Source organism: Phytophthora infestans, genomic scaffold (assembly GCF_000142945.1).
Source record: "Phytophthora infestans T30-4 supercont1.44 genomic scaffold, whole genome shotgun sequence".
In the NCBI taxonomy this organism is placed as follows: domain Eukaryota; phylum Oomycota; class Peronosporomycetes; order Peronosporales; family Peronosporaceae; genus Phytophthora; species Phytophthora infestans.
In genome coordinates, this window is record NW_003303715.1 from 933,502 (window position 1) to 946,668 (window position 13,167).

A 13,167-nucleotide genomic window follows, 5' to 3' on the forward strand; every position below is an offset into this window, starting at 1 on the left:
CTGCTTGCTCTTGACGGCGCAAGTTGTCGAGTGTGTAGCAGCACACGGAAAAACCCCGGTAACATATATTCGTAAAATTAGCAGTCGGATGGGGCTGGCGGCTCGCCAGCCAATGGTCCGTCGAAGTCCGATTTCTGGACGCGAGCATCGCGCCCTGGAGGCACCTGAGCCTCAGGTTTGAGCTGAACGCAGTCCTGGCTCTTCCTCCACACTTCACACACACAGTGACCTCTCAGCTTGTACAGCCTGCATAATTATCGATAGAGGGACCAAGACGGCCAGCAACCCGATTAGACAGAGTACATCAAGGATGAGGGCTTTGGGCTGCGCTTGCAGATGTCAACCAGCCGTGGGGAATGGAAGGAGAAAGGGTTGCAGCTCTAAGTTTCCTTCTCAAAAATGGCGCTCAACGATTGACGTGCCATCAAGCGCTCGTGTTGGGGCTGCTTGCCTGGACGAAGAAGAGTTCTACATGTACACTTCTAACGGCGTCAGGTGCGGGGCGCTCGTGGCTATAGCCAATGCACTAATGCAATGTACGTGGTGCATGTGCAGTACTTTAAGTACTGTAGAAGACAAGATATTGTTATCGAGGCGACCATCGAACAAGATATATTCATCATTTTGCTTTACACTAAATCCGTATTGGTCTGGAATAATTTTGGGGATTTCTAATTTTTTTAAAAACAAAATTCTAAATAAGGGACACTTTACACTACCACCAGTTTGAATATGACTACATGTAGTAAAACTAAACTTGTATTCTCAGAAAACTATTTTATTCTGAGATAAGCGCGTTTGTTGAGGAGCCAATACATACAGTAGATCTACTGCGTGCATGTAGCCACTTCGAATTAATTCGACTGCATCAAATTGTCGACTCGAGAGCTCCAGACATCAATTGCTGCTGCGTGTACTCCCACAGCACCAGAGCTCCGCTCACGTGCACATTCAGTGAGCGTACCAGTCCAAACTGGGGGATTTCCACACACACGTCGACAAGCTGCAGCACTTCGACCGGGATCCCTTCCTTCTCTCGCCCCAACACCAGCACCATCTTACGGGGCAGCGTGTAGCTCGCGAGACTCACACTGGACGCCGTTTGCTCCACTGCCACAATCGTGTAGCCCTCGCGCTTCCATCGCACAAGTGCTCGTCGTAAATCGTCACCTTGAGGTCGCACTTCTTCCAGTGGCATCCACTTGTGAGCCGTGGCGCTGACATTCACGAACGTGACGTCCTGCTGCGTCATCCGCAGGTTCGGCACGACCAGTTTCTGAGCGTTGAAGATCTCGCAAGTCCGTGCCAGTCCAGCCAGATTCGGGACCTTGTCCACCAAGCTTGCACACATGATAAGAGGCTGTCGAGGTCGTTGACGGGCGTTCAGCGTCGCTCCACGTCGTGCTGCGTCAAAGTCGGCACGCATCGCTGCAGGGAGCGCACTGTCCTCCAGCAGCAGCGCCGTCGTGTCAATTTTACGCTGCACAGTGAGGATTCCACTTACGCTATCCGTCTCCATGCTGCTCTTCTGCTCTGAAGGAGTTGGAGGGAAGTTCTCGAGCTGGTACTGCGCGTAGAGCTCGTTCATGGCAGTCTTGAGCTGTTCACTGAAGCGCAAAGCGTCGTCACGAGGTAAGAGCTCTCCGAACTCGCTAATGAAGCCAGAAGAGAGCATCCCCAGCAACGAACTCTCGTAGTCCGGGTGGAACTCGTCCAGTTGTCGAGCTTGACGTCGTAGCATTCGCTTGCACTCCTTGTTGTTGCTCAGATAACGCGCCGTGCCCTCCAGAAAGCGAAGACCTGGAGTGTCTTTAGAGCTTTGTTTCAAGTAGTGGATGTGGCGAGGAAGCACCTTGGCCAGCAGATACTGAGCCAGTACTCGAGTGTAGCCATGAGACGTATTCAACCACGGCAACATGGTCTCCAGCAGTTCTCCACAGTCGACGTCAAGACTGTTGTCGTCCAGCTTGGTGTCCACCAAATACGCCGACACAAGTAGCAGTGAAGCGCCCACTTGTGGCATCAGATTCGCATCGCCAAGCATGGGCAGCAACACGCCAGAGCAAATCTCCGTTGGGAACTTGGCAGCCATCCGCATACCGAACAGCTCCATACACTGGGCAGTTGAGGCACAGCAAATGCAGTAGCTAGAGTAGGAAGCAACTCTGTCAGCTGCGACTTGGTCACGTGTGCACTGACGATGCAGAGAGCCTGCCAGGAGCGCAGTTTCTTGCCGAACCCATCGCTGTTGAGCATGTGTTGCTTCTGCCACTCAGGCGTCACATTGAGCTTCAGAAGTCGAGCTGTCAGAGCATCAAAGAGCTGCTGCGTATCGTTACTGGACGAGCTCTTGTCGACAGCGACGTCGTCCACGAAGCTCAACATGACAAGCCGCACAAATCTGTCCTTGGCGTGGGTCGTGATCGCTGCTGTCTGGTTGCCATCGAGAGGAGAATAGCCTTGAAATCCTTGGAATGGAGCACCCGCATCCGTTGCCAGCTGCTCCTTCTCGTCGATCAAAGGTTCCTTATACAGCAGCAGCTCCACCAGCTCGTCTACAAAGGACAGAGCCGACACTGGGTGTGCACGCCACGTTTGACATAAGCGACACGCCAAGTGGAAGACCACGTTGGGTCTGTGTCTCGAGCCAAAGCGGATAAACCCTGCCAGCCAGAGCTTCATCGTCGAAGTCAGCTCAGCTCGCAGCAGGAATACTGGCTGGAACATACACGTCACGACAGCTCGAGTGAGCGCGTCAGGCTTGGCCTTGCTGTCGTTGTACGCCGTCCAGACTTCCTCTAACAAACTATCAATATCCTTCGAGGCCTGGACCAGTGACCCAGCCAGTTGAGCCAGCGTGAGAGACAGCACGTTGACCATCTGAATCAACGCCGAAGGGTTCATGCCGGCAGTGGGCAACGCCTCGACACACGCGTCGTAGGTCGCTCGAAGTAGTTTCGTGTCGATGAAAGACGAGGATTCCACGACACGATCCAGATAGGATCCACAGGACGCATCCTGCCCTTACCGTCGCCCCCACACGCTTGGCTTGTGCTGGAGTAGGTGAATGGTAGAGTGAGAGACGACACTGAGAGAGCGACGGGGTGCCCGCAGGTCCCAGCAACCTCGTAAAATGGATACTGCTGAGAAACGTTACGAACTTCGACAATGGGTGCCAATCATTATTACGAAACTTAAACTTCAAGAATGGTTTAATAATGGGTGCCAATCATTATTACGAACCTCAAACGAGGGGCTGCCAGTCATTCGGCAACCGGAAACAATGGAAAGCGCCGACAAGAAATACAGCGAATCAATAGAAGGTAGAGCAGCATAGCGATGCATCCTTACATACAAACGATTGAAGTACAGCACGGCTGGACAGTCAATATGCATTGGATCAGGCGAAGATATGCAAGTCGTAGATATGGTTTGAAATCATTGAGATAAACAGTGTAATGCGTATTTCATCCAGCTAACTCGCACCAGTCGATACGGAATGTATTCTAGCGCTTCTGATTCTCAAAGACCCGCCGACAGCATCCTCTTCATGTCTGATGTGGAGTTCTAGATCGTTCGTGGGAGGTCATAGCCCCACGATGCAGTGCACGTACGTGCATGGTGCACGTCCGGATTAACCCGTCCGAGTTTATAGCATGCGTACTTTTGTGGATGTCAGCTTTGCGTGGTACTCGCACCACTATGCCCCTCTCAGGTTCTGCATGTAGTAATTGTATCAGTGGCATTTGTGCGAGGACAGCGATAAACATCAGAGCTCATGCTTGCTGTCATTGGTGCTCTGGTACGAGTGCCCATCTCTATGATAACAATGTGCATGTTGAGCAATACATGTACTTGACAGTTGCTTCATGAGATGTAGCTTGTATCAATTAGCTACGTGATCCACTCAATACGTCGTACCATGTCAGTAATGTTAAGTGGCCTTGTAACAAGACAAGAGTCTTCAAGGCTTTTGTCCTTGTAGTTCGAGGTGCATGGGCGCCATTATGATGACAGTGTGCACAGCAAACGTCATGAAGCGTTGCTTAGTTCATTATAATTATTCTTTAAAGAATTTCATCATGAATCGTTTTGATCTTCAAAGTGTATCCGTATTTTTGCTTCAGTAGTTTTTTTTTCCACAAGTCACACATTTTATTTTTGAGTTATTATTGGCAGCGACGTCCTCTCCCCCCGTCGAGTGCTTCACTGGCAGAACGAGCAGCTGCAGGCTGCGGTAGCGATGAGCACTGAGATTGAACCGTGGTACTGAAAGCCGATCCGCTTTCTGCCGCTCAGTGTCACTTCAGATTTGGCGACTTTAAGACGCAGTCGGAGACCCTCTCCGGTCTCTTCGACATTCGATCGTACAATTCCTGTGTGTTCTTCATCATGGTGTGTGCTGCCTTATGCCAGCTGGTCGCTAACAAGCCCTATCATAGCACACTCGTTTACTGCGCCGATACCGACAGAGACCATGTTGTTCTAGTATGTAACACGCCATCGGGTCTGGACGAAGACCGACCTGTCAGCCCGAGAACAAGGACGCGCTCGCGCAACTCAACGATTACGAGGTAGGTCTGCAGAATAGTGACCACTTGTCCTATCCGATTTCACATGTATGCATCGGTCGATTGTGTTCCGTCAGACCCGCCCCATTTGGATCCAAGACTACTCAAACCACAGCTACCCAGTGGATCAGGCTCGATCCGGCAGCACCTCGGTGTATGTAGCAACAGTGACAACCACTACAAAGGTCAGTGTCAAGGACACGACTGCAGAGCACTGCAGCAACCCTACCGCCCTCACGGCTCTTCAGTGTCTTGACCCCAGTGCACGAGATCTACAACTGTAGCCGGGCGCCGATCTGGTGGCGGCACCAGTGACTGCAACCTCTGACCACTTCAAGACTGCCGTCAACCTAAAATGAACGGGCAACAAGGCGCGCGTGGGCAGCACTGTGCCACCGACCGCTTCGATCGATCGTGTACTTACGGTGAAGACTAGTACGGTGGTACACTGTGTACAAATGTTGCATCATCAAGAAAGCATTCAACAATCAAGTACTACATCTACACGTCCGGAGATTGCGCCAGTAACAAAGATCTAAAGAAGATCGTCTACTAGATCTACAGCAAGCACCGCTTCATGTCGACAATGACTGTAGCCTACAGCCCAAAAAAGGAAGCATGCTTGCCGCAAGTGCACGGGCTACCGGAAGTCTACGCAAAGATATTATTCATGTGTGCATCGGGCGTTGGCGGCGGAAGGCGTCGCGATATGTTTCTCATTGGAGCTTTGTCGTTCCTGGTTCAGCTGCTATAATCTGTGGATGTCGGTGCAAGGACTGCGTTTAAGATCGACCACGGCACGACTGCGTGCTCGCCGAACTCTGCAAAGGCTGCTTTGTCCTGTCTTCAGTCAACTTCGCCGAAGATTCTGGCGCGATGTCTTTGTTCGAAAGGAAACGCCAGGTTGCTCTTCATCTGTCTGTCCGGACCGAGTCTCTGCTGCGGAGCGCTCGTGCAGCAACAGTCGGCTCTCGGTGCTTAGGAGCAGTTTTGTCTTGGTGCTGCGCGCAAGTACAAGTCGGTACCGGAGTTAATACCGTTTCGAGTGGGTCGCATACCTCGAAAATAATCATCCCAGATCACTTCAAGTCCTTCACTCCGAATATGATCGTTTTTAGAATCTACAATCTAGAAGCGATCCAAATTGGTAATCCGGCGAGACGGCTGCCCCCTCGTGATTAATTTTCGGAGTCCCCGCGCCTTGTGAAGTTTGTGGCTTGAGCCGGCCAGATGGGATCATGGCCAGATTGCTCAAGCCAGATGGCGACGCAGTATAGAGAAGTTGTTTACGGAGCGGTGCCGGTGGGTTTTCATAAGAATCACGGGGCCAGGTTTGGCAGATCACGTGCTGCATTTCTCGATTGCGTGTCTCTGCTGAAGGTTTGTGGCTTCGGCCGGTGAGGTGCCAATATGTCGTCGTTTCCATCGCCCAGGCGGCGATGCTGACGCAACTTTGAGGTTCAATCGCTGCTTCGTTGTTCGTGGAGTGGTTTGGGTTTCGCCAAATTCAGGGTGTGACGGCCAGATAAATGCGTAGCACTGCCCGAATTTTTGTCAGATTGCGCTTGGTTCCGGGTTTTACTACGAGTTGCGCTGATTTTACACTAAAATTGCGTTTGTTATGAGACTTCGGCGCTTGATAAAGTGTCCGCTGCGGACTTCGATCAGGTGATTTGCCTTCACTACGCTAAGTTAGTGCAAACAATGTGGGGCCCGTGGTCAAATTGATACTAAAGCGTATTTTTGGGTAGGTGACTAGACATTGGATCGGTAAGCGTAGATCCGTTCGCTTATTTTTTTATCCCTGAAGTTTATGGTGTTCTAATTGATCTTTCGAGTATTTGTTGATGCTAGAATTGCGTGGTGGTGGAATGCCAGTCACGAAAATTGCGTTGATTCCTTGCCACTGTACCACGCAGTCAGTATGCTTACTGTCCTTACATTGTAGGATTGAGTTGGAAACGTTGGGTGGAATGTTTCTTGAAAATAATGCTAAGCGTAACAGTGGCCACTGTGCAACTTCGACAATCGTCGCTCTCTCAATTGGCTCGGTTTGTTCCATTTGGTGGCACATTTGCTGTTGATACTGAGCTGCTATCACTTGATAATCTGCTGAGATTTATGGTTCTCTGGAAGTATGCTGCAATCGTGACACTTTCAGCAATAGCGAGGCGTAAATATTTGAAGATTTGCATTGTGATTGCTCTATTCAGACGCTAAGAGACGACCTGCCCCATTCCACGAAGCTTGTGGGGACTGTAAACGCTCAGCCACCTGTCGGAGCACACACATTTACGCATCAATTGAAACAATCGGCGAGCCTTTACGAAGTCACATGTTGAAGGAGATCTCAAGTGGCTGCTGTTGTAAAGAGCTATTGGATTATTTTCTCTACCTTTGTGTCTATCACCAGCTCTACAGTCCACCCACTTGTCGTCGCAGTTCAGCCCTGGTGCCGTCTGAGAGTGCTCCTTGCAGCTTTGACCTCACTCTGCAATTTGCAGCAACCCTCTCAAGCCCTCTTCGACCTTCAAGTCTTCTTCGCCAAAGTCTTCTTCGCCAAGGTGAACTTCGCTTTACAAGTAACCAAAACTGTCCCACTCCATGCGCCAAGACGACTAACTACCAAGCACACAGAAGTCTCGAGCCGGAACGTCCATCTTGCACGCCACGAGACATGCACCCATTTCCTCCACCGCGACCTCACTCTGCAGAGTCCACTTGGGTCAGCTCGTCGACTTGGGCCAGAAGATGAACAACGTAGCCTAGATCTCACGTAGTGCACTCGGACATCGCCAAGAAGAAGGAATCCAGCCGGCTTCGACAGCATCAAGCACTCCAGAGAACGAAGCGAGGACGACACGGAGCACAGCGTACTAGTCCTTGATAGTACCATGCGTCTCCGTCTAAAGAGAAGCATCGACCTGTATCTAGAGAGTCGACTCGAGCGCTCCAGACATTAATTGCTGCTGCGTGTACTCCCACAGCACCAGAGCCCCGCTCACGTGCACATTCAGTGAGCGTACCAGGCCAAACTGGGGGATTTCCACACACACGTCAACAAGCTGCAGCACTTCGACCGGGATCCCTTCCTTCTCTCGCCCCAACACCAGCACCATCTTACGGGGCAGCGTGTAGCTCGCGAGACTCACACTGGACGCCGTTTGCTCCACTGCCACAATCGTGTAGTCCTCGCGCTTCCATCGCACAAGTGCTCGTCGTAAATCGTCACCTTGAGGTCGCACTTCTTCCAGTGGCATCCACTTGTGAGCCGTGGCGCTGACATTCACGAACGTGACGTCCTGCTGCGTCATCCGCAGGTTCGGCACGACCAGTTTCTGAGCGTTGAAGATCTCGCAAGTCCGTGCCAGTCCAGCCAGATTCGGGACCTTGTCCACCAAGCTTGCACACATGATAAGAGGCTGTCGAGGTCGTTGACGGGCGTTCAGCGTCGCTCCACGTCGTGCTGCGTCAAAGTCGGCACGCATCGCTGCAGGGAGCGCACTGTCCACCAGCAGCAGCGCCGTCGTGTCAATTTTACGCTGCACAGTGAGGATTCCACTTACGCTATCCGTCTCCATGCTGCTCTTCTGCTCTGAAGGAGTTGGAGGAAAGTTCTCGAGCTGGTACTGCGCGTAGAGCTCGTTCATGGCAGTCTTGAGCTGTTCACTGAAGCGCAGAGCGTCGTCACGAGGTAAGAGCTCTCCGAACTCGCTAATGAAGCCAGAAGAGAGCATCCCCAGCAACGAACTCTCGTAGTCCGGGTGGAACTCGTCCAGTTGTCGAGCTTGACGTCGTAGCATTCGCTTGCACTCCTTGTTGTTGCTCAGATAACGCGCCGTGCCCTCCAGAAAGCGGAGACCTGGAGTGTCTTTAGAGCTTTGTTTCAAGTAGTGGATGTGGCGAGGAAGCACCTTGGCCAGAAGATACTGAGCCAGTACGCGAGTGTAGCCATGAGACGTATTCAACCACGGCAACATGATCTCCAGCAGTTCTCCACAGTCGACGTCAAGACTGTTGTCGTCCAGCTTGGTGTCCACCAAATACGCCGACACAAGTAACAGTGAAGCGCCCACTTGTGGCATCAGATTCGCATCGCCAAGCATGGGCAGCGACACGCCAGAGCAAATCTCCGTTGGGAACTTGGCAGCCATCCGCATACCGAACAGCTCCATGTAGTAGCGAACACTGGGCAGTTGAGGCACAGCAAATGCAGTAGCTAGAGTAGGAAGCAACTCTGTCAGCTGCGACTTGGTCACGTGTGCACTGACGATGCAGAGAGCCTGCCAGGAGCGCAGTTTCTTGCCGAACCCATCGCTGTTGAGCATGTGTTGCTTCTGCCACTCAGGCGTCACATTGAGCTTCAGAAGTCGAGCTGTCAGAGCATCAAAGAGCTGCTGCGTATCGTTACTGGACGAGCTCTTGTCGACAGCGACGTCGTCCACGAAGCTCAACATGACAAGCCGCACAAATCTGTCCTTGGCGTGGGTCGTGACCGCTGCTGTCTGGTTGCCATCGAGAGGAGAATAGCCTTGGAATCCTTGGAATGGAGCACCCGCATCCGTTGCCAGCTGCTCCTTCTCGTCGATCAAAGGTTCCTTATACAGCAGCAGCTCCACCAGCTCGTCTACAAAGGACAGAGCCGACACTGGGTGTGCACGCCACGTTTGACATAAGCGACACGCCAAGTGGAAGACCACGTTGGGTCTGTGTCTCGAGCCAAAGCGGATAAACCCTGCCAGCCAGAGCTTCATCGTCGAAGTCAGCTCAGCTCGCAGCAGGAATACTGGCTGGAACATACACGTCACGACAGCTCGAGTGAGCGCGTCAGGCTTGGCCTTGCTGTCGTTGTACGCCGTCCAGACTTCCTCTAACAAACTATCAATATCCTTCGAGGCCTGGACCAGTGACCCAGCCAGTTGAGCCAGCGTGAGAGACAGCACGTTGACCATCTGAATCAACGCCGAAGGGTTCATGCCGGCAGTGGGCAACGCCTCGACACACGCGTCGTAGGTCGTTCGAAGTAGTTTCGTGTCGATGAAAGACGAGGATTCCACGACACGATCCAGATAGGATCCACAGGACGCATCCTGCCCTTACCGTCGCCCCCACACGCTTGGCTTGTGCTGGAGTAGGTGAATGGTAGAGTGAGAGACGACACTGAGAGAGCGACGGGGTGCCCGCAGGTCCCAGCAACCTCGTAAAATGGATACTGCTGAGAAACGTTACGAACTTCGACAATGGGTGCCAATCATTATTACGAAACTTAAACTTCAAGAATGGTTTAATAATGGGTGCCAATCATTATTACGAACCTCAAACGAGGGGCTGCCAGTCATTCGGCAACCGGAAACAATGGAAAGCGCCGACAAGAAATACAGCGAATCAATAGAAGGTAGAGCAGCATAGCGATGCATCCTTACATACAAACGATTGAAGTACAGCACGGCTGGACAGTCAATATGCATTGGATCAGGCGAAGATATGCAAGTCGTAGATATGGTTTGAAATCATTGAGATAAACAGTGTAATGTGTATTTCATCCAGCTAACTCGCACCAACAGAATTGTTTGTAGTCGATACGGAATGTATTCTAGCGCTTCTGATTCTCAGAGACCCGCCGACAGCATCCTCTTCATGTCTGATGTGGAGTTCTAGATCGTTCGTGGGAGGTCATAGGTTGCCATCGAGAGGAGAATAGCCTTGGAATCCTTGGAATGGAGCACCCGCATCCGTTGCCAGCTGCTCCTTCTCGTCGATCAAAGGTTCCTTATACAGCAGCAGCTCCACCAGCTCGTCTACAAAGGACAGAGCCGACACTGGGTGTGCACGCCACGTTTGACATAAGCGACACGCCAAGTGGAAGACCACATTGGGTCTGTGTCTCGAGCCAAAGCGGATAAACCCTGCCAGCCAGAGCTTCATCGTCGAAGTCAGCTCAGCTCGCAGCAGGAATACTGGCTGGAACATACACGTCACGACAGCTCGAGTGAGCGCGTCAGGCTTGGCCTTGCTGTCGTTGTACGCCGTCCAGACTTCCTCTAACAAACTATCAATATCCTTCGAGGCCTGGACCAGTGACCCAGCCAGTTGAGCCAGCGTGAGAGACAGCACGTTGACCATCTGAATCAACGCCGAAGGGTTCATGCCGGCAGTGGGCAACGCCTCGACACACGCGTCGTAGGTCGCTCGAAGTAGTTTCGTGTCGATGAAAGACGAGGATTCCACGACACGATCCAGATAGGATCCACAGGACGCATCCTGCCCTTACCGTCGCCCCCACACGCTTGGCTTGTGCTGGAGTAGGTGAATGGTAGAGTGAGAGACGACACTGAGAGAGCGACGGGGTGCCCGCAGGTCCCAGCAACCTCGTAAAATGGATACTGCTGAGAAACGTTACGAACTTCGACAATGGGTGCCAATCATTATTACGAAACTTAAACTTCAAGAATGGTTTAATAATGGGTGCCAATCATTATTACGAACCTCAAACGAGGGGCTGCCAGTCATTCGGCAACCGGAAACAATGGAAAGCGCCGACAAGAAATACAGCGAATCAATAGAAGGTAGAGCAGCATAGCGATGCATCCTTACATACAAACGATTGAAGTACAGCACGGCTGGACAGTCAATATGCATTGGATCAGGCGAAGATATGCAAGTCGTAGATATGGTTTGAAATCATTGAGATAAACAGTGTAATGCGTATTTCATCCAGCTAACTCGCACCAGTCGATACGGAATGTATTCTAGCGCTTCTGATTCTCAAAGACCCGCCGACAGCATCCTCTTCATGTCTGATGTGGAGTTCTAGATCGTTCGTGGGAGGTCATAGCCCCACCATGCAGTGCACGTACGTGCATGGTGCACGTCCGGATTAACCCGTCCGAGTTTATAGCATGCGTACTTTTGTGGATGTCAGCTTTGCGTGGTACTCGCACCACTATGCCCCTCTCAGGTTCTGCATGTAGTAATTGTATCAGTGGCATTTGTGCGAGGACAGCGATAAACATCAGAGCTCATGCTTGCTGTCATTGGTGCTCTGGTACGAGTGCCCATCTCTATGATAACAATGTGCATGTTGAGCAATACATGTACTTGACAGTTGCTTCATGAGATGTAGCTTGTATCAATTAGCTACGTGATCCACTCAATACGTCGTACCATGTGTCGAAACTGCAGTAATGTTAAGTGGCCTTGTAACAAGACAAGAGTCTTCAAGGCTTTTGTCCTTGTAGTTCGAGGTGCATGGGCGCCATTATGGTGACAGTGTGCACAGCAAACGTCATGAAGCGTCGCTTAGTTCATTATAATTATTCTTTTAAGAATTTCATCATGAATCGTTTTGATCTTCAAAGTGTATCCGTATTTTTACTTCAGTAGTTTTTTTTTTTCACAAGTCACACATTTTATTTTTGAGTTATTATTGGCAGCGACGTCCTCTCCCCCCGTCGAGTGCTTCACTGGCAGAACGAGCAGCTGCAGGCTGCGGTAGCGACGAGCACTGAGATTGAACCGTGGTACTGAAAGCCGATCCGCTTTCTGCCGCTCAGTGTCACTTCAGATTTGGCGACTTTAAGACGCAGTCGGAGACCCTCTCCGGTCTCTTCGACATTCGATCGTACAATTCCTGTGTGTTCTTCATCATGGTGTGTGCTGCCTTATGCCAGCTGGTCGCTAACAAGCCCTATCATAGCACACTCGTTTACTGCGCCGATACCGACAGAGACCATGTTGTTCTAGTATGTAACACGCCATCGGGTCTGGACGAAGACCGACCTGTCAGCCCGAGAACAAGGACGCGCTCGCGCAACTCAACGATTACGAGGTAGGTCTGCAGAATAGTGACCACTTGTCCTATCCGATTTCACATGTATGCATCGGTCGATTGTGTTCCGTCAGACCCGCCCCATTTGGATCCAAGACTACTCAAACCACAGCTACCCAGTGGATCAGGCTCGATCCGGCAGCACCTCGGTGTATGTAGCAACAGTGACAACCACTACAAAGGTCAGTGTCAAGGACACGACTGCAGAGCACTGCAGCAACCCTACCGCCCTCACGGCTCTTCAGTGTCTTGACCCCAGTGCACGAGATCTACAACTGTAGCCGGGCGCCGATCTGGTGGCGGCACCAGTGACTGCAACCTCTGACCACTTCAAGACTGCCGTCAACCTAAAATGAACGGGCAACAAGGCGCGCGTGGGCAGCACTGTGCCACCGACCGCTTCGATCGATCGTGTACTTACGGTGAAGACTAGTACGGTGGTACACTGTGTACAAATGTTGCATCATCAAGAAAGCATTCAACAATCAGGTACTACATCTACACGTCCGGAGATTGCGCCAGTAACAAAGATCTAAAGAAGATCGTCTACTAGATCTACAGCAAGCACCGCTTCATGTCGACAATGACTGTAGCCTACAGCCCAAAAAAGGAAGCATGCTTGCCGCAAGTGCACGGGCTACCGGAAGTCTACGCAAAGATATTATTCATGTGTGCATCGGGCGTTGGCGGCGGAAGGCGTCGCGATATGTTTCTCATTGGAGCTTTGTCGTTCCTGGTTCAGTTGCTATAAGCTGTGGATGTCGGTGC

At 51.4% G+C, this 13,167-nt stretch overlaps 3 protein-coding genes across 3 annotated transcripts; all 3 read right to left on the minus strand.

Annotated features, from left to right (window-relative positions):
- Positions 1 to 868: 868 nt before the first annotated feature.
- Positions 869 to 3,036, minus strand: PITG_16516 (SpoU rRNA Methylase family; the record flags this gene model as incomplete). Its single annotated transcript, XM_002897495.1, has 2 exons — positions 869 to 2,147; positions 2,240 to 3,036. 2 exons carry the CDS (start codon positions 2,902 to 2,904, stop codon positions 869 to 871), a joined length of 1,944 nt encoding a protein of 647 aa, XP_002897541.1.
- A 4,465-nt stretch (positions 3,037 to 7,501) lies between these two features.
- On the minus strand, positions 7,502 to 9,760 carry PITG_16517 (SpoU rRNA Methylase family; the record flags this gene model as incomplete). Its single annotated transcript, XM_002897496.1, has 1 exon — positions 7,502 to 9,760. The coding sequence occupies one exon, from the start codon at positions 9,545 to 9,547 to the stop codon at positions 7,502 to 7,504; it is 2,046 nt and encodes a 681-aa protein (XP_002897542.1).
- Positions 9,761 to 10,244: 484 nt separating this feature from the next.
- Positions 10,245 to 10,890, minus strand: PITG_16518 (uncharacterized protein; the record flags this gene model as incomplete). The annotated part of the gene is made up of 1 exon (XM_002897497.1): positions 10,245 to 10,890. The coding sequence occupies one exon, from the start codon at positions 10,716 to 10,718 to the stop codon at positions 10,245 to 10,247; it is 474 nt and encodes a 157-aa protein (XP_002897543.1).
- Positions 10,891 to 13,167: the final 2,277 nt, after the last annotated feature.